The sequence below is a fragment of the Pocillopora damicornis genome, chromosome 2, assembly GCF_964200805.1.
Source record: "Pocillopora damicornis chromosome 2, jaPocDami1.2, whole genome shotgun sequence".
NCBI lineage: Eukaryota > Metazoa > Cnidaria > Anthozoa > Scleractinia > Pocilloporidae > Pocillopora > Pocillopora damicornis.
In genome coordinates this window covers 33,277,040-33,301,705 of record NC_142671.1, presented here as the reverse complement: position 1 = coordinate 33,301,705, position 24,666 = coordinate 33,277,040, and the positions used below count along the sequence as shown (strand labels likewise).

General features: G+C 38.2%; 2 protein-coding genes across 5 annotated transcripts; both read left to right on the top strand.

The window, feature by feature from the left end:
* Nucleotides 1–35: 35 nt before the first annotated feature.
* Nucleotides 36–24,055, top strand: LOC113670027 (uncharacterized). Of its 4 annotated transcripts, none has more exons than XM_089197971.1 (24): nucleotides 36–275; nucleotides 360–542; nucleotides 2,093–2,321; nucleotides 2,929–3,213; nucleotides 4,200–5,472; nucleotides 6,148–6,182; nucleotides 6,427–6,503; nucleotides 6,947–7,006; nucleotides 7,156–7,274; nucleotides 7,732–7,838; nucleotides 8,350–8,448; nucleotides 8,657–8,707; nucleotides 8,804–8,879; nucleotides 9,062–9,117; nucleotides 9,826–10,012; nucleotides 10,402–10,512; nucleotides 10,647–10,859; nucleotides 11,390–11,473; nucleotides 11,903–12,078; nucleotides 12,368–12,510; nucleotides 13,289–13,758; nucleotides 14,088–15,269; nucleotides 15,446–15,572; nucleotides 23,920–24,055. In XM_089197971.1, exons 1-23 carry the CDS (start codon nucleotides 86–88, stop codon nucleotides 15,551–15,553), a joined length of 5,514 nt encoding a protein of 1,837 aa, XP_089054097.1. In that variant the 5' UTR covers nucleotides 36–85; the 3' UTR covers nucleotides 15,554–15,572; nucleotides 23,920–24,055. The 4 variants fall into 4 exon arrangements, with proteins under 4 accessions (XP_089054097.1, XP_027041909.2, XP_089054099.1 ...); XM_027186108.2 differs by lacking the exon at nucleotides 23,920–24,055 and adding an exon at nucleotides 15,909–16,318; XM_089197972.1 differs by lacking the exon at nucleotides 23,920–24,055 and adding an exon at nucleotides 15,909–16,318 and having other exon boundaries at nucleotides 37–275; nucleotides 2,096–2,321.
* On the top strand, nucleotides 22,882–24,463 carry LOC149050952 (uncharacterized). Its single transcript, XM_089197990.1, has 2 exons — nucleotides 22,882–23,688; nucleotides 23,920–24,463. The coding sequence occupies exons 1-2, from the start codon at nucleotides 23,025–23,027 to the stop codon at nucleotides 24,087–24,089; spliced, it is 834 nt and encodes a 277-aa protein (XP_089054116.1). The 5' UTR covers nucleotides 22,882–23,024; the 3' UTR covers nucleotides 24,090–24,463.
* Nucleotides 24,464–24,666: the final 203 nt, after the last annotated feature.

Sequence of the window (24,666 nt, the reverse complement as noted above, 5' to 3'; positions counted from 1 at the left end):
CATATAAGGAGAACATCGTCTCCCTCCGGCGCACGTTGTCACATGGAGTTTATGTTGATGGCGATTTCATGTGTGTGAACTAGACATGAAGGTCGAAGAGAGTGCGCGTGATGGAAAGAAGAAAAGCGTTCGTACTGTTGGAACAAGGAAAGAAAGTAACCTTCAGAGTACAGACCTAGTTGTAACTGTGCCGAATGAAAATAGTAACTCATCTCGCCTTAAACCTCCTGTTACTGCAAGTGAGCCCCGAAAGATAGTGATCAACCGAAAAACTGGTATAGTTTTCAGTTTGGAGTTGTGTTTTATCTAGAATTTTTGCTCACGATTTCTCATGTACTGGGTTTCCACTTATATAACAGAATCCACTGATTTGGAGAAAGTTACTGTTAAGTCTCTGGATGAAATCAAACGTGAAAAGCAGCAAAGAATGAACGACACTTCCAGGGTCACTTCAACAGATGCAGCTTGTGATGGGAACCACGATGCCGTGAATCAGAATGACGAGGTCTGTGCTAGCAGCTCAGCAAGTGCCATTGACCCAGGTATGAACCGTACATATACAAAATATTGAAATATCCAAAACCAACAAGTGCGTTTGAAGAAACTGCAGAGTTTTCGAACAAATTGTGAAATTTGTCTCGAACTTCACTGAATGAAGTGGACATTGCATTCACAATCGTCTCGATTACTGCGAAATTTTTATTGTATGCACTGTATTTCAGCTTCTGTCGTGTAACTGACTCGTCAGTTTGCCCTTTGAATTGAGAAGGAGTAACATTTAACGCTGATTGCAGCAATATTGGAATCTCTTAAATGTGAAAAGTCTGTAGAGTATTCTGCAGCTCAGCGGCTCAACGTTTGCGGTGAAGCGTGTATGCTTTCCCATCACATTTTCATCGTAGTGATGACTTAACATGAGCATTGTATTTTATTGGAGAAGCTCTCTGGTAGATTAGAAGCACCAGGGACTAAATGTGGTTTCCATAACCCATTTATATGGCTGTTATATTTATTGAAGAAAAAAATAGGCAAGACTTCTGTAAAAACCCAACATTCCATCATGCATGCAGTTTAGTTAACCCTTTAACTCCCATGAGTGACCAAGACGTAATTTCTCCTTAAAATATCAATACAATATCAAGCAGACAAGTGATGAGAATAAAGAAAAAATGTAAATAAGGGGATTATCAAGTTAATCCAATGGCTAATTCTCAAAACTAATATCACAAGAACTGTATGGCAGACAGTAAGGAGAATTACTTATGAGATCTTGTGAGTTAAGGGGCTAAAGAAATACAGTAATAGAAATGCTAGACTTCCTAAAGAGCTAAGGCTTTGTAATACAATACTATTGGATTACACGAAAGCAATTGAAAATATCATAAAAACAATTTTCCTTTTTGAAGGATAACTGAAGATGTTTTAGTAAGACAAATCAGGATAGCAGCAAATACAGTACTCAAATACTGTACCTCTCTTTTCCTTGATGAATTAGACTTTGCATATGGTTATACTTCTAAGTAGATTATAAATTTTTTTTTCCATTTTTGAAGACCTAGTATCACTATCATTTGTACCACTAATTGACATATGCCGGCCCCAACATACCGTAGTTTCTCGTGTGTAAGGCACATGGTTTTTTCAAGAAATTTCTGGTGGAAAGTTAGTGCTGAAATTGAGGTTGTCTTAAAGCCAAGTATTTTTGGAGATAAAATCCACCTTCTTTGTCCATTCAGCCTTTTTTGTGCACCGAACCTTGCATCCTCAGAAGTGTGTTGATATTCAGTTGTTAAACATCTTTTAATATGACTTTTGGTTAGAGTTTTTGGCTGTTTGCTTTTACCATTAGAGCAACCATGCATCTTATAGCCAAGTATTTTCACTTAATTTTCAGTTTGGGAACTTGGCTCGACCAAGTTGCTAAGTTTGGGGTGCACCTTACAACCGAGAAACTATGGTATTACTTTAACACCATATCATAGTTCTTGAAAAAACCCTTATGGACTGCACAAGGTATTTATGGAAACCGCTGACCCAGGTACTATTTTGACTCAAGTAATGGCAAAGAAGTAAAACTTTTTCCATTATTCAGCAGATAATGTTTGCAATGGGCCAGAAGTTGAGTTGAGTGGTACATATGAATCAGCTGGCAGCACCCAAACACAGTCAAGTGTTTTATCAAGTCGTCCTTCCTGTGTGGTGAAACCCAGACCGCCACTTAAAAAGTTAACAATTCCAATCAAAGCATTACCAGCTTCACTGTCACCAATAGGAAGTAAAACTTTTTTGAGCAAACATCCCTACAGTGCCTCATCCTCCAGGTATGAGTTTGATTGCAAAGATTTTAGGCTATTGGAAGGGTGTCTTTTGGTGTGATTCATACTCTGTAAGGTCCAAGCGTCCCATATGACAGACACACACCAAAAATATCTTAACTCCTGCGATGTACAGTAACCGGAGCTTGACTAAGTGAGATTGTCATTATGGTAGACTTACTGCATGAAAGCAATTTTAATTGAAGACTAAGCAATTTTGTGTATTTTTTGTTGTAAATGATTGAGCTGTGATTTAATGCTAGTAATAAGGTAAACAGTAGGTCAGTAACAAAGCAGACCCCATGAAAGAACAATATCCGTTAATCAAAATAATTATGGGGATGGTAATAAATTATGTTTCAGCTTGAAAATTTGAGCATTATGCTTTTGAGTGTCACCCCTGAAAACATGGCAGTATCTTGGAAATTATGATCGAAAGTTTTTATTATACTAAATTTAATAACTCAAATAATAGATTTTAAGAGCCCTCATGCTGGATACACTCCTTATTAAAAGTTTAACCAGCACATAACTTCCTTGTTTTACACTGACTTGATTTCCCACTTCACAAGGGAGTCCAAATTAAAATTGTTTTGTGCATGATTTTATATAGCCTCAAGCAAGGCTCTGAGATGGATTTTGATGGCTTTCTCAATGATCATGATCATGATCATGATGGTGACGAAGTTGACAGTTATTATGATGAGGATTTCTTGCTTGAAGATAATGAAGATGAAATGCACCAATTCCATCCTTCTATGGACTTGAGTGAAGTACTACTTGCGCAAGATAATGCTGAGGAGGAGGAAGAAGATGACGAAATATCACTGCATCCTGATGATTCCTTGTTTGATGAAGAAGATGACTTGGGAGTGAACAATGATGGAATGAGACAAAGGTGCAGTGTACACAATTTGTCCTATATTAACTTTGATGGCATGCCAGGGCTCCATGAACGTGTCCAGAACCAAACTGTACATTTGCAATGCCTCTGTTTAATAGAATGGTACATGTATGTGTGCTCACGTACAATGTTAAAGTATTGTAATAATGGACAAAAGAAAGTGAAGGAAGAGACTGATGTTTGGCAGCAGAAACAATTCATTACAAATTTGCTGAGACAGTTTCACTTTCACAATATTGACTGACTTTATACTGATTACTTTGAAATACATGTACATGTAACATCCTCAAGCAGCAGAAGACAGTTAAATGATAAAATAAAAATGATTTTTGTGAGATTATTGTGCTACAAAAACCTGAAAAAAAAAGTTGAAAAAATTACATGGAAGCACAGTGGCAGTTTTGTCTCATGGAAAACAAGATAAGAGAAGTTAATGTCATTTCCTAGCAAGAAATGAGTTTGCTTTTGTGGAGATTCTTTAAGAATGTAAAGAAGACCTATTGAATTACTTAATTTTCCAATTTGTCAAATGGAAAACAAGTACATGTCATCATAGTAAGCTTTCTTTTTCAGCTCTAAAAAAACACTTGTCATTCTCTTTTTTTGCTTTACTGTGAGATAGATTCTCTATTGACCAAGCTTGTTTGGTGGAGATAGCTAGATATTAGCCTTGTTCTTTGTTTTTCATTTTTATGCACTGAAACTTCGTCTCAGTCCATAAAAATGCAAAAGAAAAAAAAAAAGAAAAATAAGAAGGCAGCCAATACCTAGCCATCTTGACCACTTACTTGGTCAATAACACATGTTTACATGCATTTTGATCTGGTAAAACAGTATTACATCTATATCCAAATGTGGAGTGAGACTAATAAATGTTTTCAAGGTTTATTCTATAATTTTTGCGTCAGTAACAATAACTATTGAATATTGATGCAAGTGCGATGGTGAAATGAATTTTTTCCAAATCATTTTATTATTAGGAGTACTGGAAAGAGGGCAGGAAGTGAATCAAGAGATCGAAGATTTTCAACAACTGGCACAAAACAGAAACAGTCACAAGAAAGTTCCAGTAGCTCAGTCAAAACTAAAGAAGAACCACAGACTGATAAAACTCAAGAGCAAGATAAGAATGAAGAGGCTGTCGAAGAGAGGTCCGTACAAGAACAAGCTTCACCTAGATCACAACAAAGAACTAACAGATCATTCACTCGCCAACAGGCTGGTAGAAGGACCAAGAGACCTTCAGCAGGAAGGGGTGCCAAGAGAAAGGGTGAGATGCAAGTGGGAAACAGCTTTTCAAGAAGAGGTAGATGCCAATCAAGGCTAGGCCCTAGGAGTTGTGGTGTTGGTGGGCCAGTTCAACCAGTACTTGGGATGCCAGGTATACCTTTGTTCAATACTGGGGATGGACTCCTCCCTTTACCTGGGACTGAGCTAATATCGCCAATTTTGCCACCTATTCTAAAAGCTAAAGCTGAACTAGAGGCAGCCATGAAAGATAATATAGCAAAAACTGTTGAAATGTTGGTAAATCCCCCACCAGTTCCAGGTGAAGTTGCATATGATGTGCAGGAGTATAACAGCTGTGGACCTCCTGTGCGAAGTGGCAAATTACCTCCGCGACATCAGCCTAAGAGATCTCACAGTAATACCCAAGATGCCAGGCATAATAGAGTGTCTAAAAACTCCATCACTGAATCACAATTTCAACCAGAAAGGGCATCAGACAGGCTGTCACCCAGGTGGTTGCAACAAAGAAAGGAAAATTCATGTTACACAAATGAGCAGCTGAGTGCAAGTAATGGGATTACAAGTCAATTCAATTCAGGAAACACTGTTACAAGAGAAGTGTCAAAGAGTGAGTCAGCCACTTATGCTGCTGAGGCTACATATCAACACGATGCCATACCAAGTGATTTTCAGAACAGTAGTAATAGCAGCTCAATAACTGACATAGAGAAAGCAAGATTAGCTGTTTTGAGACCAACCAGCTCTTCGTCAATGCAAGATTCAGATTCAGATTCACAAACTTCATCAAGTAAGAGGAAAAGTATTTTTCTTGACGAAGAAACAGTGCATGGAGGAAAAGTTTTGGTGACAACAGGCCCTGACAGGATGCCTCAGCCAAACCTTGCAAAATCAGGAACCAGGAAACCTTTTCCAAAGGGCTACTGTTTCGTGCAACTGAACACTGGAAAATGCAAGAAATCAAAATGTAAATATGTGCACATGGATCATAATCAGCTCCAAGAGGTACAACATATTTTTTTGTATCTTGTTCATGTCATATTACAGTGGGAGATGAAGTGGACTAATAGTTTGTTGAGTGGAATCTGGGTGTAGAGGTCAGGATTTCATGCCCCAAGACCTGTTTCTCAAAAGTTTTAGTGACTTAATGGGCTTGAAACCATATTTCAAAAACAAAATTTTGGCAGTAGAGATGCAGTTTCTGGTACCCTAATCAGTCCATTTTGTATCTTTAGCTGATAGGTTTTTTTTCTATATCATTTTCAACACTTTTGAAAGCTCCATCTGGAATTATTACTAGAACAGCTTAACAGGTGGATTTAGTTACTGGGACATTCGAGAAACAGGCTCCTGAGCAAAACACTTAGCATTCAAAGTGTCTCTTTCTAACCCAGGAATGGAAATGTGTAATAGCAAATTCTCAGGGAAGCCTAACGAAATGCTGGTGGGGGGGGGGGGGGGCTTGTGATGGACCTGGATCCCATCCTAGGAAAGGGGGGGGGGAGGAAGAAGGTAATGTCAGGCACTCATTGTCACTTCATGCTAATGAAACAGGGATAAGCTTGAGCCAGATGGGCCACCTGGCTTAAGTGCAGACTTCACTATCCGCCTTTTTATTTTGCATTACTCACTTGGTGAATTTAGACTTGCTTAGGGTTTTTTTTTATTATTGTTTTGCAGTTCCGAGGGGTGCAACAGGCAGGTATCACAAGCAGGTAAGTACATTTTAGAATCAGGAGAAACCTTATTTTCAGGGTTTACATGTGTAGCTAGGGAATGGTACTTTGTAACAGAACAATCTCTGTGTCTAAAAGGAAAATACCATGTTCTTTAGGCTTTTGAAATTTAGATGGAAAATTCTGCATGTCTGCTCTTAAGTTCTTTGATATCCAATACACAATAAACACTTCATAAGGTATGGGAGTTTTTACTCGATGTTTAATAATCTCAATTTTTCAGCCAAGGGAATGATTTAGAGGAGCTTCCTGCTTTAGAAACAGATGAAAATGTAGCTGTTCAAGAGACAAAACCTGAAGGTATGTACACTGTACATGTATTTGCACTTCAGTGGGAACTTATAAGTAGTGCAAGTCCTTCCACTCATTACTGAACCTTTTTTTTCATGAGGTTCATTACTTTGTGTCATTATGATAATGTTGATAATGTAAATCAACCAAGATATTTAAGGCTGACGTTTCAAGTGTGAGCTCTTGGTCATTTGCTTTGAAGAAGGGCTAATGGTTAAAACATCAGCTTTAGAATCCTTTTATGGTGGCCAATTTACGTTATCAACTTGTTTAAAGAAACCAAATTATCCTGTGATACCCCACCAGTGTAGCACCACATTTCCTTTGGAAATTAAACCTCCTTCATTACCTTGTTTTATTGTTGCATGTACATGTATCACCCTCATTGAATGTATTGTATGAGATATGATTTACCTGACTGTCTAACCCAATGTCTGTTCTTCCTTGTGCAGAGAACGATCCCACAGCATCCTACAATTTAATTGCAGATCTGCTGACAAACAACAATTTACGTAAGAATTTGATGGTGCTTTTTTTTACTTAATGTTGGTCAATCGGGGATTGAGTGTAAAAACCTTAAAAGGTTGAATTGGGAAGATTTTGCTCTGTTTTCATTGGCTCCTCAGCTACATTGCTTATTTTGAAACTTTTTTCTGTGAAGATGGTGCTTGGCAAATGGTTGAGAAACTGTGCAGAACAAACAGACCTGACCTGGCGATTGTGAGGAGGATTCTTGTCACTTGTAGTGAACACCAAGGAGAACCTGACATTGCTGCCCAGGTAACAGCTTCCATAGCAACCTGGGCTCATGCATAAGTCCTTTATTCGATGAAATGATTAACAAATAGAGTACATGTAGGCTTGTGTCTGTTAAGTGATAGATTTTGTACTCTTGCACTCAATCAAGAAGGATGAGCAGTTACATGGTCCATGAGCTTGTGTTGTTTTTCTTTCTTTGCAACCTACTGTAGGTATTACAATGTGCCTGTTAATTTGATGTGGTTTACAGTAATATGCCTTGCAAGAAAAATAAATTGCTTAAAAAGGGTTCCATTACTGTAAAGCTAAGCTATGTTAAATAATTTTCTTTCCCTTTCTCCCTTTTTGCTCATTGGTGGTTCTTTCATTGAAAATTTAAGCATACAAACAGTTACCATAAAATTTTTTTCATGTTTGCTATAACATTTGTACTTGCAAATTGTGAGTGTAATACTTAGTGATATTCTAATCTTGGTAGGTTGCCCACAAAGCATTTGACACAATCAAGAGAGTTAGTGGACAGCATCATCGTCATGACTTTACTGTTCTCATCAGAACATTATGTCATGCAGGACAATATATCAGGTATGGTATGTAAAATTAAATGGTGATGCAGGGGTTTTTATCCTAGTTCCTCGAGAAAGCCCCCAGGTGCTTATTTCAAATTTTGGCGTAAAGGAGAGGTGCTAATCAGAAGAAGGATGTTTAGTTAAAGGGGGGGGGGCACTTATTAAGAAATGATTAGCTTGTAATGATTCCGCTGTAGTTGAAGTTTAAAAAGTTATCAAAGTGGTGATAGAAACAGGTTTTCCTTTTTCCCTTCTATTTAAGAAAGTGAGGGAGAATACAGGAGGGAGTGAGTGGGGCACTTATTTGAGAGGGGCGCTTGTTTGACGTAATGGCTTAGGGGGTGGTTGCTTATTCAGGGAGGGTGCTTATTAGAGTTTGGCTGCTTTTCAGGGAAATACTGTATATCAATTTAAAATTTGTACCAAATGGTGAGAGGCCAACTGCTGATCTGTTGCTGGTGAAATCTCAAGTGAAATGAAATTTTAATGTAATAATTCTAAGGATGTCATTTGGTTTTATAATGCAGAGCGTACGAGATGCTGGATGTCATGAAAAGGAATAACCACATGCCAACTTATGAAGTATTACTTGACTTGATCCAAGCTTCTGCTAAAGACCCTGAATGGTATGAGCCTCTTTTTTTTAACAAGTGTTTAGAAGAATAATTTTTTTTGTCCTGTCCATGCTGTATCATGAATATACTGGATCCTGTAAGGAAAGATGGTCTGTGAATGTTGAGTGTTTTTTACTGATCAAAACACATGGAATATATTTTGTAAAGCATCCTCCGTTCTATAATGTACTTACCCTTACTATTACTCCTTTATCATCAGGGCTTTTAATCTGTTGCATGAAGTCAAGCAGTCAGGATTGTTCAAGTCAGGGTAAGTACATGTAACAAGTTTCCATTTAGCTAACTCTGGATAATTCTGTAAATTTACATCTACGAATAGACACATTTTTTATTATTTTTCTGTTAGGATCTGCAGTGATCTCATTCTTCTTGGCTCTAACAGTGGAGAACACTTTATTCAGAAGACATGGTTACTCTTTCAGGTAAGAATGCAAATGTGTTTTAGCCCTGGTACACTTCCACCCATATGTTCAGTGCACTGGTACTTTCCCAAGGAATTACATGTAATTTGAATTGCTTCAAGCTCTTATCTTGAGGCTTTTATTCTTTTGTTATTACTAGTATTATCTTTAATTTCATGTGTTTTTTTTTTTTATTTTTTTAGGAAGCATTGCAGTGTCAAGTCCACCTTTCAAATGATGCTGTTTCAGCAATGCTCATGTAAGAAAAAATAAGTGACTGATTAGAATGGTTTGGTTTTTGTTTGGCTAAAGAAATTGGTGAAATAGTTGGCTTCTTTAACATATGAATAAAGGGGGTGAGTTCAAAAGAAACTGTGGTGCTATGCTGGTGCATATTATAACAAGATAATTTGGTTTTATTAACTCAGGTGATAATGTAAATTGGCCACTGATAATAGTTGCTTAAGCTGATGTTTTGAGCATTAGCTGTTTGTCAGGCAAGCCCTTTGCCAAAGTGAAGGGCTAATGTGTAAAATATTGGTTTTAAGAAGTCTTCACGGTGGCCAATTTACATATCATCTCAGTCTGTTAAGGTAAACCTCTATTGGGAAGACACCCTTGAAACAATGAAAAATCTGTGATAGACCTCCCTCATTGTGGAGTCTCTGTGGCTCAGTGGTAGAGCATTGGAGCACAGAATCCGAATGTCTGAGGTTCGATTCCTCATCGGGACTTAGAATTTTTTCTTTGTCCTATGCTCATGACGAGACAAAGAACATCTTTCTTTATTTCTTTACTGAGCTCAAAATTTACCATCCCTCATATTTCAATGAAAAATCTGTGCTCGGAAAGGTTTTGAACTTACATGTAGGGACTGGATTTTTCTGTAGGTTTTGAAGAAAAATGTGCATGTTGTGTTTGGCCCAGGTGTGAGTCATTTGTTTGTTACTATATTCAATCCTCTTAGCACTCTGTTAAAAGTGAATGACTGGGAGAAGATTATGTTGGTACTACCAGTATTCCCACTCGCAACACCAGCAGTGGTTTTGAAGGGAGCTGTGATAACTGCACTTCAGAAGCCAGAATGGATTGAAATGGTCACTGAGGTACTCGGAGTGACTCCAGCAGAAAACCTCTGTGAACTTGGATCTGATGTGAGTTTCATCTCTACTGTTGTGTTACATATATATATTTTTTGTTACCTATCCGAAACACTAAATACTTTCTGAAAATGCACATTGCTTACATATATATCAGACTCTAGAACAAAGGGGCAGGACTTTCATTTGGAAGTGGAGGAGAAAATTGATTAGTACATTTAATTGTAGATTATACAGCATAACAGATGCTCAGCAGAATAATGAATAGGCCAGGTTTTCATAATTTAGTTAGAGAATTATGATTAGCAGTCAGGAATTATTTAATCTCTTGTGCCTCATGAACACTCAGATATTACATGTATGTTCTCACACTTCAGTTTAATTATGATCTGGTTGCAAGCATCAGTTAAAAGTTTTTGTATTCGCTCTATATTTTACAATAGGATTGGAATTCACTTTTAGAGGCGTGTTGCCTACTACCGGGCAACAATGTATTGTTTGCTCAGAATGTGTGCTCCTTGATGCTTCAGAATGGAATCACCCTTGAACCACAGGTACGTCTTTATAGGGTTGGGGCCCTTCTTGATGTTTTTGTTTTCCTTTATCGCAAAATTAGACAATCTACAGTAAGCGTTTTCACAAAGTGACTTGACTTGAAAGAACTTTCCATTCTATTTTCATGGTTTAGTCCATCGATAACTATATGAGAGCATTATGTCATCTCGACAATTGGAGTGCAGCCTTGGAGCTCTTCAACACAATTAAGGAAGATCCAAAAGTCCTTGAACAGCCTCATGCTATTGCAAGTGGTTTGGTTGCCCTCTCAACAGCTTTGAGTAAAGCTGGGCCCTCAGCCAGTATGCTCATTGTAATCCACTTCATGTTGGAGTCTTGGATCAAAGTGAGTTAGTCATCTTTTAGCTCTTATTACTCTTACCTGTATAGTAAAGCTGCAGTGCCCTAAGTGCTGAGTTTCTTTATGTTTCTAGAAGTACATGTACAATACAGCTTGTGTGTACTGCAGCATTCCCGCACGTTGCAAGTGCGATGGAGTTGTTTATGCTTCCAGTGCGTGAGTTACGCGTGCGCAGTGGAAAAATTGCATGGGTACACGCAAATGAGTTTATTTTATTTTTTCGTACGCCACTTGCTACACTCAAATGCATGTACTTTTTCACTAAGAATTAATGATTCTGAAATGCTTTCGTGCGACATGGATATCTAAATACCAAAAATAACAGGACAATAGTGAAAGACTCCTTGATAGTACGTTACGTTACTTTTGTTTCTAAATCATCGGGCAGAACTAGTGTTACTTCACTTGATTATGCTGGGAGATGAGAAAATAAATGATATGAACTTTCTAGGGTTAAAATTTTGGTTTGTTATGTGAAAGGTCTTACTATGAGGTATAAATTACTTTTTATTTAGCCTGAAGATAGTGTGTTGCAGTCCGCTATTGAAATACTGGACAAAGAGAAGAACTATAAAGGTGTTCTGCAGTTCTTCCATCAGGTATCATTAAATGACTCTTTAAGTTTCTTTAAGAGGAGCTTAGAATGACCTGATGGGTACCTTTGGATATGCACTGACACGTTTTGTCTGTGGTAATGGGACGTAGGAGAGAGAAAACATGTATGAAACCCTCTCAGGTCCAGCTACTTACTGGGACAAATTCATTAAGGGAACTGTCTGAGGTCAGGATTTGTTGCAATTTTGGCCAGATCACAGTCTGGAAAAGATGTTAAACGGTATATGACTCTGTCATTTCTTGGTGTGCTAAAGAGCTCACTGAATTTTCAGGGTACAAGTTGCAGGGAATTCATGCATAACGTTAAATAACATTTTGAAGTTCATGGGAGAACATCTGGTTAGTTGCATCTGGTAATTTCACACATTACGAGAATACTGACCCTAAAATAAAATATTTTTTTCTATTTACAGCTTGAGGCTGCTAAAATTGTACTACCAGTGAATATGTATAAACAGATAACTGCATCTTTGGAGAAGTGGGTGGAAAATCCTGTTGCTTCTATTCAGCCCTACGCTGCTATGAGACGTATATATCCTACAAATCATTCAGAAAGCAATGATAAGGAAGAAGTTCCTAGTCTGAATAGGTGTGTCAATTTTAATCTCTATCATGTGAATTAAATAATTGTTGATTCGTATTTCCTCTTAAGTATAGTACAGTACATCTAATTACTTTCAGAACGACATTCAATACTCGTGCATGGGAACCTTATTTTAATTTACCTTCCGTTTAATTGCTATTCACAGGAAGTCTCAAAGAAATGAAAATGTGAATGAAATAATCCAGATAACTTTACTGATACAGCAGTTTGGTTCATTATTGGTGTCATCTTTTTCCCACTATTTGATAAATGATAATTTTTATTCACTTTCCAGTTCGAAATCCCAGGGTCGCAGTTATGGAAGAGTGTGCCGTTACTTCAATACTCCTGTGGGCTGCCGTAATGGCGACAAATGTTCGTTTATTCACCATTCAAATGCTAATAGCTCACAGGGAATTGTGAATTCCGCTTCTCAAGGTAGACATACTTCAAGTTTATTAGAATTCTAGAGCTGGAAAATGATAATGGGAATAGGGAATGGGAATGGGTATGGGGATGAGAAATGGGAATGAGAAATGGGAATGAGAAATGGGATTCTTCGCGGTGGTTCTTCTCGACCACTGTTTCCCGGTCGATTTGAAATTTGGAATGTTGGTTTTTATTGGGGAAGGAAAACCGGAGGACCTGGAGAAAACCCATGGAGCTGGGACAAGGACAAGGACAAAGACAAGGACAAGAACCGCCGACAAAATTACCTCACATGTGAGACCAGGTCTGGAAGTCAAACCCGGACCATAGCTGTGGAAGGCAAACGCTCTCAACACTGCACCATCCCCATTCCCCGTATTTTTCATTGTTACTTGGAGTAAGGTTGGAATTTTTCAAAGAGCTGAAATGTAACATTGCCAACATTCTGAAGCAGACTGGTATTTAAAACAAGCTGTCACAATGACTGACGAAATTGGTTTTTAGGAATGAGCTGTGTAGTGGTGAAGTTGTGAATGTTGAAGAAACTACTCCCAAGGCATGATTTTGACTTTAAGTTAGTGGGCACTCATTGGAGAGTGTATGAAAAAGGCCATGAAAGATAATTCAGAGATAACTTACATTATAAGATAAATTATTGGTTTGAACAATCATCCAATTTAAAATAGTTTTGCTTCGGGTTAGTCTATCTCCTCTCTCCAATTTAGAGAGAAACCTTTTCATTCCACGCGTATGCTTTTGGTGTATTTATGATTATGTTTTTCAACAGGAGGAATCACGGGACAGAGCAATGAAGCATTGAACCACACCCAACCAGGAAACCCTTTTGTATACAGAGATCCGTGTACGTTTCCTGCTCCGGCCACTGGGTCAGATTTGTTTGGGCCTGTGCGTGATCAGCAGCACACTGCTATAAGGAGTACTCCAACAAAAGCAGGGCTTCATTTAGGTGGACCGTTTTCCTCTAATCGATTAGCCCCTCCTGTGGTCCGCACACCAACTGGAGGTGTGGCACAAAATTTCCAACTTGCAGCTACAAACCAATTTACCGGAAGAAATCCATTTTCTCCCTGTCTGCCGGGAAGAGCTCATAGCGTAGACAGCTCATTCAATAGCTCAAATACAGACGAACATAATCGCCAAACACACTCTGCCCCTGTTTTACCTGAAGCTTCAAGTATCAGTTGCTTTCCTTATCCCTCTAAAAGGAGTCTACAGTTTTACCTGCCGAGGATCAAGGTAGGATTTTTTTAAATTAGTACATGGTTTTTAAGCTCAGAATAAGTGTCACTCATCAAGGTTGATTTTCAAAGTGTCAAACATAGGCTTTTGCAGTCATCTGGGTAAAAATAATGACTTAGAAAGAATTGGTTTAAAAAAATGTGGCGCCAGAAGCCAACACACATCACTAATTATGGATTTCGGTGGGTTCAATCAAGATAAAGTACAGACGAGGAAGAAGAGTGCAGTCTGGTTTAGATATTTGGAAGGATTATTCTTTTTTAGTTCACCATTGGTATATAATGAGTGTTCATATTTAGACGTGCGTTACAAATTTAATGTTTCAGCATGCCAGTCAACAGAATTGTTGGGAAGACTTAGGCTTTGTTTATGTGGCAATGAAGAATGAAGATGTTGACATCGACTCTGAGGTATTAAAAGCCTTTTTCCAGTCATTTGAAGCAAACTATATTCAGACTGTTGGAGAAAACTTTGAAAAGTTTTGCAATAAAATACACCATGACCTCGAACAAACAGTACCAAATACTGAACCCGACAGCAGTCCAAGTGCTTCTTTAGACGATGATGACAAACGCTTTATTGGTGAGTTAGGAGTGGCAATAATGTACTTGACATACTTCAAGCAACTTTTTGATCAAGGGTACTCCGTGCTGCATGTTTTGCACAACTTTAGCATAAACTACTCAATATACGCTGGTGAATTTGGAGTACAGAAGAGGCCTTTAACTTCATCCGAAGTGGCACTTACAGCAGCAGACATCTGTCTTAGTTTAAGTCAGCCTTTGCATAGCAGTGCCTTAGAAGTACTTCGTGGTACAAACTATGCTTGTGCAGCTGATGGAAAAATAATGACCCCTGAGGAGACGGGGTGGAGGAGGCGAGTTTTTGTATCATTATGTGAGTACTTCATGAATTCCAAAGAATTTGCTTTTGTGTTTGAGCTATTGGATAAAGCTGGAGATGGTGGGGAGGTGAAAGCCTTGTATAATCGACTCCTTCGTAGCCTAATCTCAAAGAAAGAACTAAATCATGTCACCAATCTTCTCCAAGTTATGGAAGATAAACACATTTCATGGGAACCAACGCTGGTAAGAGAGTTGGTGAAAGGCTTTGGAGAGGTAGGAAATGTTCGGCAAGCCAAGTTTTACTTTAAGAAGGGTGTATACACAGGCGTATATCCCGATTCTTTTAGTACAGAGAATCCTTTTACTGTTGTTGTGGGCGTCAGCTATTCAGCTTTGGAATGTCAGCTTTTTATTGAGAGACACCTACATTTCCTGAAAGAGTGTATTGATCGACGTGCGAAGTCTTCTGGTGGTGATCCATTGAATGACTCAGATTACAGTCCGCTTAGAGTTGTAGTAAAGTCAGATGAGGTACCCAATATGTATACCAGGGACAAGGGGAGACAGCATGAGCAGGTCATTGGCGCCAGGCTTGAAGAAGTGAGAAGAGTGTTGAATGATGAGTTCAATCCACCTCTCCAGTGTGCAACACAAGGCAAAGAGGTAAGAACACAGAAACACTCAGTTTTTATTTCATCCATGAGACTCGTGCAAAGCTGGGAAATACGATAACTAGTTTTAAATGTTTACTAGGAAGGTGCACGAGCGTCTTTGGTACTCATGTTACTGATGTCATCAATTATTTGCCCATCTCCTATCACCACTCATTTTTATTATAGCTTTTGGTCTGTTCCCTGAATCTTAAGAGGTGGTTCCGCGCCAATCCAACAACTGGACGCTTTAAAGGAGGAAGCTGGAGTGGTGCATTTTCTTCGGTTGAAATGTAAACAACATATTTGGTAACAGGTATGAGTAAAACATTGCCATCAAATTTAGCAGAGAAAATGATACTTTTCCTTAATGAACGAATTGAAGATGTCATCATCGTGTTTGCTTTCTTTGAGAATATGGGGTGTATTGCGCAGATTAGCTGTTGAGTACAGCTGCAAAATGCATTGGTGCAATCCCTATGGTTGAATGCCTGACAAGCAATCCCTGGCTTCACAACAACTGCACACAAGAACGCGAAAGCAGAACAAGTTTTCTTTCTCGTGAAAAACTTTTACTGTAAGAATGCTGTAATCACTGCAGGCGGTTAAAAAGAGTTTTGTTGGCTGATGCCCCGTATTTTCTGCCTTCCAGGGAAATGTCAGGTAGTATCCATTGACAGGTCTCCAAGTTTATACAAAGACAGTGAGTCATTATCAAACCACCTACATTGTGAGAGGGATAAAAGACAATTGTCTTCGTATATAAATATGAACACTGATCTTACTCGAAGTTAATAATTTTTGTTGCCATTTTTTGTGCGGATGATGCATCTTTTTGGTTTGAGGTATTTGCATTTGTTTATGCACTTTTACCATGAAGAAGTGAAATGTAATTATGCTACAATGCGCAGTGATGTTTAGGTTAAGACTGATACCCATATTGTACCAATGTAACCACAGCAACAGTGGTCAGACTGGCAAAAGTGTGGTTTTTGATTGTTTGTTTTTAAATCCTCGCTCTGTCATCAAAGCATTTGAAATTAAAATTAACTTGACTTCTAACGGTGGTACTGGTGGTTGGCAAGCTCTGCATGCCGTCAGGTGGTCAGAAAACTCTCTTCAAGGTGAACTATGCCATCTATGTTTTTGCGAACTTATGTATGACTCATGCAAGCACTTTACATACAAGGCTTCTAGGTTGGCTTTGGAGGTGTGAAAATGTTTAAGATAACGGGACATATCTCGTCTTTTCAGACTTTGTTCGGTAGTGTATTACGCAAATTTGCTCTCAAAGACTTCGTGCAGCAAAGTTTGTGTCAAATTTCCTATTGGACCTTTTTGTCTTGGAAATGGCGCCTATTTAGATGTCATGAATTTATGTGTACTGTCTATCTTGATTAAGAGTGAATTGCTCACAAAGAGTTAGTTGTACTGTAGAAGAAATTTTAATTGCAGAAAAATGAACGACTTCTTACTTGCCAGGTTGTATCAGAAACAAGTGTCGAGGGTCAAATTAGCGTACGCAGTTGTTTGTGTTAGCCATCAGTATGTTAGCTTTGAAACGACACTCTAACAAAGTAAGGCACTTACATTTCTCTAAGAGCTTATTGATAAACTGGCTTTAGATTGTGGTTGTGATCACGTGGATTGCCATTGCTACGGTCCACAGAGCTGTTGTTGAATCATATGAGGTGCTTTGGCTGGATTCCATGGGTTTCTTTGTTTGGATTCTTCACTTAGGAGAAAATTCATGCCCTCGAGGTGCTGTATATTCTTTCTTCCTGGTGTGATCAGTTTTAGTTAAGACCTCTTTTAAGACCTAATTGGAGCGCTTGTTGCAGGTTCTTTTAGAGGTGATAACTCTCATTTCACTCAGTTGAAGTTTAACCTTCGGCCTTTGTTAGGACTCATTGACAGAGTCAGCGGTGTTGAAAATGAAGCTGAAGGCCATGTTTTCTTTCTCTGATGCCTTGGAAAAAATAGCTCCTTGTCAAGTTGAAACAGCTCACGCTCCCCTCAGAGAATTAGCCAAGTTTTCTACATGATGCTAACTTTAATATTTATTACGAGTATTAAAACCAGCTCATACGCATAGTCACAAGCATACCCCAATACAGTTAAAATTTATGCATTGGCAATATTATCTTATGATTTCGAGTGCAATTTGGTGTTGATAAGCACAAGTGAGTGTTTCAAAGACATCTCGTGCTCATTACACCAAATCGCAAGAAAAATCATATTATTACTTTTAATGGTGTACGTAAAAAAACACATCACAGAAAGTCAAGACAGAAGAAATTTTGAAAGCATGCGTGTGCCATTTGTCATTTGCACTCGTGTTACATGAGAATTCTCTCGTTTTCAGCCATTCACAAGCGCGTAATTTTTTATGGTTCATTATTATATTTGAATTTGCTGCAAATTGAATAAATTCACAGATTTAATTTGAATTCAAGGATGCTTGAATTCCTGGCATTTCGTCAAATCATTGATAGCAGGTTATCTAAATTACCTTCTGGTATATGCCAGTTCGGTGCATGAGGGACTAACTGTGGCATAGTGGTGAGTTGAAATGTTTAATTGTTTTGTGCAAGGTTGAAGTATTATGCTGGGTAGACTCGGTTGATTTGCAACGGGCAACTGTTGAGTGATGTTCCCTTGTTGTTGCATCAGGATCTTTTTGTAGGTTTATTTCATGAACCTTGTTAGGTTGCTTACCAAAGAACTGTTTTGTCAGCTTGTGATACGTGTCTTTTCAGTCACCTTTTGGAGGGGGAGGCCTACTAGAAGGGTAACATGCTGTGAAGTAAAATAGATAAAAGAACAAAAAGTAAACGGGCGTAGATTTTAGCTGAAAACGCAATATCTTGTCGAGCATCGTCACTTTCCTGATTAAGCATAATGTCAATCGATTTGATGACTGATTAAAATTGGACCAAAGCATTTTTGAAAAGTCACGAGTTATGACCTCGAGGGTTTTTTAAAAATGCTGAGTTTAATAAAGACTAAACGGGTAAATCCAATTCCAACCTGAAATCCTTAACTTTGTGGTAAACCAACTGAATCTTCCTTTGAACGTGCTATGTAAATACACGGTTTCCATCTCCTTTTGTGATGGAACTCCGTGTGGCGTCTATTTCTGATTTGGTGGTGACAGCCTTGCTGGCTTGCGAAAATTTTACATTTACACGGATGCATTTGCCCAGTTTGAATTCCAGCAGAATTTGTTTGGGATAATTCGCAGTGAATGACGAATAAGAACTGCCTTTTTCAAATTTCAGTAGGCAATGGGTAAGAAAACATTTATCAAAGCCGTTGGAAAAAAAAAATAGAATTCATTATTGCAAAAAGGAAACAAGTTTTTACAAAAGAGGAATTTGATCAAGCTTTCTATGCCTGATGATAATTAACTATTTAAAGAACAATATTTTAGATAATTTTGTTTGGTTTGTCAACTAAACATTGAAAAGGTTACAATGTATGAAATCGAAATTTTATGTGGTACTTAGTGTTTCAAGGCAACTAAATTAATGTTAAATTAAATATTTTTCTTTCTAGATTATTCTTATCATAATTCAATTTTTACCCATCGAGCTTTAATCTTTTCCATTTGTTTCACTTGAGGACAATTCTAATGAAGTATCTTAAAGCATCAGTGCGTCCTCTAAGTAATATCTCTGAAGGATGGAAGGTCTCATTCATAAGGTTCTCTTCTTGGAGGAACTTCTTCTTTGGAGAAACGTCTAACACTTTCTCTTAGATGCCTGCTACATGCTTTGATTTAAGTCCTGTGTTAATATTTCGCCAAGCCTGTTGTTGCGTTCCTAGCACGGCAGACACGGGGTGCAGCGTAGTTGGGTCCGCCAGGTCAACCACAGTGAATTACGGGACGGACAGCAGACTCTTACACACGTTTATTGGACTAAATCATGCAATCAGGCTAGCCGACTTGTTACAACACTTGCGGATTAAAACTAAAAGGGAATGCACGATCTGTCTAAGCTAAGGAAACGAGCTAAACTACAAATCTGACGACAGAAAACACAACTAACGATCGTGACTTACGTCTGATCTTGGCTCTGGGGATGAGAAAACTCCAACTTGTAAAAAAAAACTCCGAAATACTCCTGCAAAACTCCTCTTTGCTCCAGGGACAACTCCTTAAAAACTAAAATGTTCGCGTGAAAAAGGGCATATTATGCTTCTATGACGTAAAGGAAACTAAACTGAAATAACTCTTTGTGCGGCTAGCCGAAAAAGGATATTTTATTATCACGCAATCAAAACGAAACAAGGCTACATTTTAAGAAAACAAAAGGTGATATAATATTCGAAAGCGTTCTTTGTACGGCAACGTGACACCTGTTAGATAGTATCTCCGCCTGGAAGAGGATCTCGTCAGAGGAAATTTCTGATCTTTAGAACAAGGCTAATTCGTGCATTGGGCCTAATGGCATGAAAGCTCGCTGATTGAGGCGACTCCCATTCTGAACACTCTTTGGAATTCAGACCTGTATCAACTTAAAGCTGTTAGTGTGTCGGACTTGTTTTCCTCAGTTTCTGACACTGAGCTGTGAATCAGCTGGGATGCTTCCAACTCGGGCTGTCTGCCACAGTGGTCTGATAGGCGAAGCCTGCGTTCATTGACTTTGTCGCCAGGTATATTTTGAGGGTATCCTTTGGCCTTATCGAGGGTCAATGACTCCGAGGTGTCTATTTCTGCCTGGGCCACTACCCATTCGTTAATGGTTTAAATAAACAAATTTCAGCAAGAGGTGTGAGTCTCGTGCCTGATGAAATTTGTTTTTGTAAGATAGCAAGAAGAATGAAGAAGCTTGTCGACAAATTCAACCAACTCAGACCTTCTGGGCAGATCTATGAATATGCCGTGGTAACGAACTACTAGGATGTTGCCAGATAAGCTGGGTGAGTGCGTCGCTGGATTGATGAGTCTAGTTTGTTTATTGTTTTCTTGTGTTTCTGTTCGCAATAATAAAGTTGAGCCTCTGCGATCTGTATCGATGTTTGGAGCCAAACATGGATTCCATGGCCACTTTAGGATGTGCATCGCGTAAGATTGCTTGAACGACGCCTTTGAGGCAGGCTCTCACATCAATGACCTCCGTGCGACTTTCTCAGGTTTTTATGAAAGCGAGCCATTAAAATCGGTCATGATTACTTCCACTTAAATACTCTATTTAAAAGGACTTGGTGTCTACGCAGGGCGAGGAAAACGTTTGATTTGAGAAAAACATTTTCTCTCTCTTGTTTTGAAGTATTCAAAAGGTCGTAATTGTTGAAATGGCGGATTTAAAAATACGGAAATAAAAAGAGTGATTTAAGAAAATCACTTGACTTCGCTATGGAAAGGAAAATGTGTTTGCAGAGATGTGATGTTCTCAAGTAGAGAGGTAACAAATTAATGGTCTCCATTATAACTTACCTCCTAGCGAGATATGTTGGAAGTGTTCCTTATAACTTCTTGGTACCCCCACATAACCTTGGCAAAAGTGGTCCACTAAATTGTTTTTACTTTGCCTAAATTTCATAAAGCCCTATGCGTCAAGAATAATGGAAAGAACGAGTAAATTCTTAAACAAACAAAATTGACCTCCTGGTCGAAATAATGTATCCTTTTTGGCGAGAAAATCTCGCCACTTGTTTATTTTTAATGGCCCAAAATATTATTTAAGATGATATTCATACATTTAAAATGTGAAATATAATTTTATATTACATATATATTTATTGTTGAGAGAATTCTTGTATTAAACCCCAGACACTGATGTCTCAAAATATCTTGAAAATTGAAAGAACTCCAAAAGGGATAAATATCTTTATATTTGTATTTTCTGAGACCTTTTTATATTTTGATTACAATATGCGAAATATTTCTCATTGTTAGATTGTTGCTGTGAAAGAAACAGTACAACAAAAAGGGCAAAAATAACCATAACTGGAAAACTGATCCGCTGAGAAAAGATGCCGATGACCTCTTACTAGAGGCTAATTTGTGTTTTTTAGAAACCTTTTATATCCTGTCATTCATTGGTATAATAAGTAACCCTCAACGGTAGACATTATTCAAAAAGTAAGTTTTTGTACTAGTATAGTTAATTTTCTGTTTCAAAGGGATGCCTAGAGTACCTAAATTTTGTCAATATAATTATAGCGGAGACATATCGGTACTTTGGTAAGAAATGAAAATGCTTCCATTGAATTGAATTCATTTATCACTTCCAAGAAAGGGTTATAGGAAAATTTTTTCTTCTTTTTGTGTGGCAAATCTTCGTATGAGAAGACATTTTGCTATGCTTTTTCACTCATAAGTCATAATTACGGCTTGATTTTGTTTTTATTTTTATTTCATTACAACACGGAGTACACAAACAAGGACAACGAAAATAACAAAAAGCAGACGATTGACAAAAATACTGAATACATTAAAGAAGAAACTTACTCTGGAATCTCAAAAAGCTTAGTGAACAACTCTTACGCGATACTTGCGTTAACTATTTTTTTTATTTTATCATAATACTGATATAAAATGTACAAGATTCAAGTCACATTCAATCATTCTTACCTACTAACTACTTATACAAAGTCCTTACTGTTCTTATTTATTAATAACTTAATTGTCCTAATACAAAACGATTGTAAGGCTTGTTGTTTTCATCGTACATTCTACACAGCTACGAGCGAATTTCCAGTGTAGTTATTAATCCACTTAATAATAGGTATCCACACAAAATTATTCTCAACTGTGTCAATTTTGTCCATAGCTTTACAATTTGCACATAAAATTAAAGCTTCTGAGTTTTTGTCATAACCCATTTATAAAAACGAATCCAAAGGTCTTACCTAAGAATATAATTGAGAAAAAGGTAAACATTTTTAAGGAAAAATAATGGATAGCATTAAAATTGCTTAAGAACGCATATATGATGTTTGGCATCTCAAAAGTAAACAAAACCTAAAAGTATATTGAACAAGCTCTCTCTTGATACTCTGGGTTCTTTTTTATGTCAAATGTAACATCATCAGTGTATAATTTAAACAAGGCCCTCTGGCAGCATCCGTCTTTATTTGTTATTAACATTTGAAAAGTCAGCAGTTATGCAAAGGAGTTCTCATCATGTTTTTATAATATTATCTTTGCATAAAAAGACGGCCCCTTGTTCGGCTCCTTGGTTTGCAACGTACACTTTCCCCGACAACATCAGTTCCATGTCAGTTTGATCCTTGAAGTAGAAATATTCTAGAGTGTGAAATCTTTGAAAGCAGAGCATAAGACTCGCACTAACGTTACGGACCGTGCAAGCATAAGCTCTTTGCAGTCATCTGCTTGGTGGTAAAATTGGGAAAGGCGCAGTTGAAGGTTCACCTTTTTTCTCTAGCTGGTGGTGCTCGATCTCCTGTTTTGTCTGTTCGTTTGCTTTTTTCTGTTTCATCTTCTCCCAATTAATTACTCGTTAAGTGTGCGCGTGAACGCAAGCATAAGACGAGTCTTTGTTGTCACTGGAAGGCTGTGGTAAGGGTGACTTGGCTCGAGCAGAAATTAGGGACTTTAAGATCCATCAACGCGGACGTCGTCAAATATACCGAAGCCGCGTGGGGCCTGTCGAGGACGCCGTGTTCGTGGCGGGAAATTTTAAGTTAAGATGGCGGGATTCAACGACGCGGCTACCCGCGGATAGAATAAAAAGAGAAGTGAAATTACTTTATTTCTGAACAACAGAAACCGATTATAGTATTGTTTTCAGTGCAAATGGCGACTTTTAAAGAAACTCGCGAAATTTTGCTGGCCAGCTATGCCTCTAATATCATTACGATTGAAGAATATGCTTTGTTTTTCGAAGAAAACAGTTCAATCAACTTGGATTTCCCGTACTATAACTACCCGCCGTTTAACTTAGAGAGCCAAAGTGAAGCCGAGTGTAGGGCAAACTTCAGGGTGGAAAAGTACCACATTCCTCTGGTAGAAGATGCTCTTCAGATTCCGCAATACTTCGTATGCGACCAGGGAACTGTTTGCGAAGGAACAGAAGGGCTTTGCATGCTTCTGAAGCGATATTCCTTTCCTTGTCGATACTCAGACATGATACCTATTTTCGGAAGGCCAGTACCAGAACTTTGCATGATATGCAACACCGTAACAGACTGGATTTATGCACATCATAGCCACAGAATCACACAATGGAACCGAACCATTTTAAATCCACCAGAGCTGGAAAAGTACGCGGAAGCTGTTTTTAACCAAGGGGCGCCACTAAGCAATTGCTTTGGTTTCGTAGACGGAACTGTGCGGCCAATTACTCGACCCGGGGAAAACCAGCGATTGTTATACAACTGCCACAAACGCGTACATGGATTGAAGTTTCAGTCCGTGGTCCTACCAAATGGGTTGATTTCACACTTGTATGGTCCAGTAGGTAAGGCGTGATACTAGCAAATTACTATGCTTATAATCAGAACAAAGTTTAAAACAATTGTGGAAAAAGTGAGTACGAATATCATTGGCTTTTCCATTGACTACCCTCACCCTCACCCCCAACCGGCCCATTTTCCCCTTGCTTCTCTCTGTCAGCAATAAACAAGTAAACTGCCTGTGCGTAAATATTGCTTTTTATCTATATACTTAAGTTCTAATCTTGTCTAAACAGAAGGAAGGAAGCATGACGCAGCAATGTTGGCAGAGTCAGGCCTTTACAACAGTCTTCGGACACATGCTGTCTCAACAACCGGCCAACCGATGTGTATCTATGGGGATCCAGCTTACCCACTTCGGATACATCTTCAGGCACCTTTCCGGCAGCGAGTACTGACTCCCTAACAGCAAGCTTACAATGGTTCCATGAGTGCAGTCCGCTCCTCCGTTGAATGGCTTTTTCCTGATATTGTAAATTATTTTAAATTTCTTGATTTCAAAAAGAATCTCAAGATTGGGCTTAGCCAAGTAGGCAAAATGTACATCGTCTGTGCAGTCCTTCAAAATGTTTTGACATGTTTGTACGGTAATTCAACATTCCAGTTTTTTGACGTAGACCCACCTTCCCTAGAGGATTACTTTTCCTAATCATGCAGTCTGTTGTGGCCACTCGACATAAGACTCAAAAAACTGTTTTAGATTATATGGGAAGATACCAAGAAGAGCGTATTAATGTCAAATAAAATTAAACACAACAAATAAATCGGGTTTATTATGGTTGTCAGCATCAATGTTAATCTATCCAAAAAAATTTAAATTTTGAACCTTCCAAAAACGTTGAAATAAAGTCTAAACTACAGTCATCAATTTGAACATCTAACACAGTTACACTACTAATATATTGCTTTTCAATAGAAGCCCAGACTTTGTTCAATAACAACAAAGTGAACGGAGACCTGAGGAAATTAAAGCAAAATGGAGT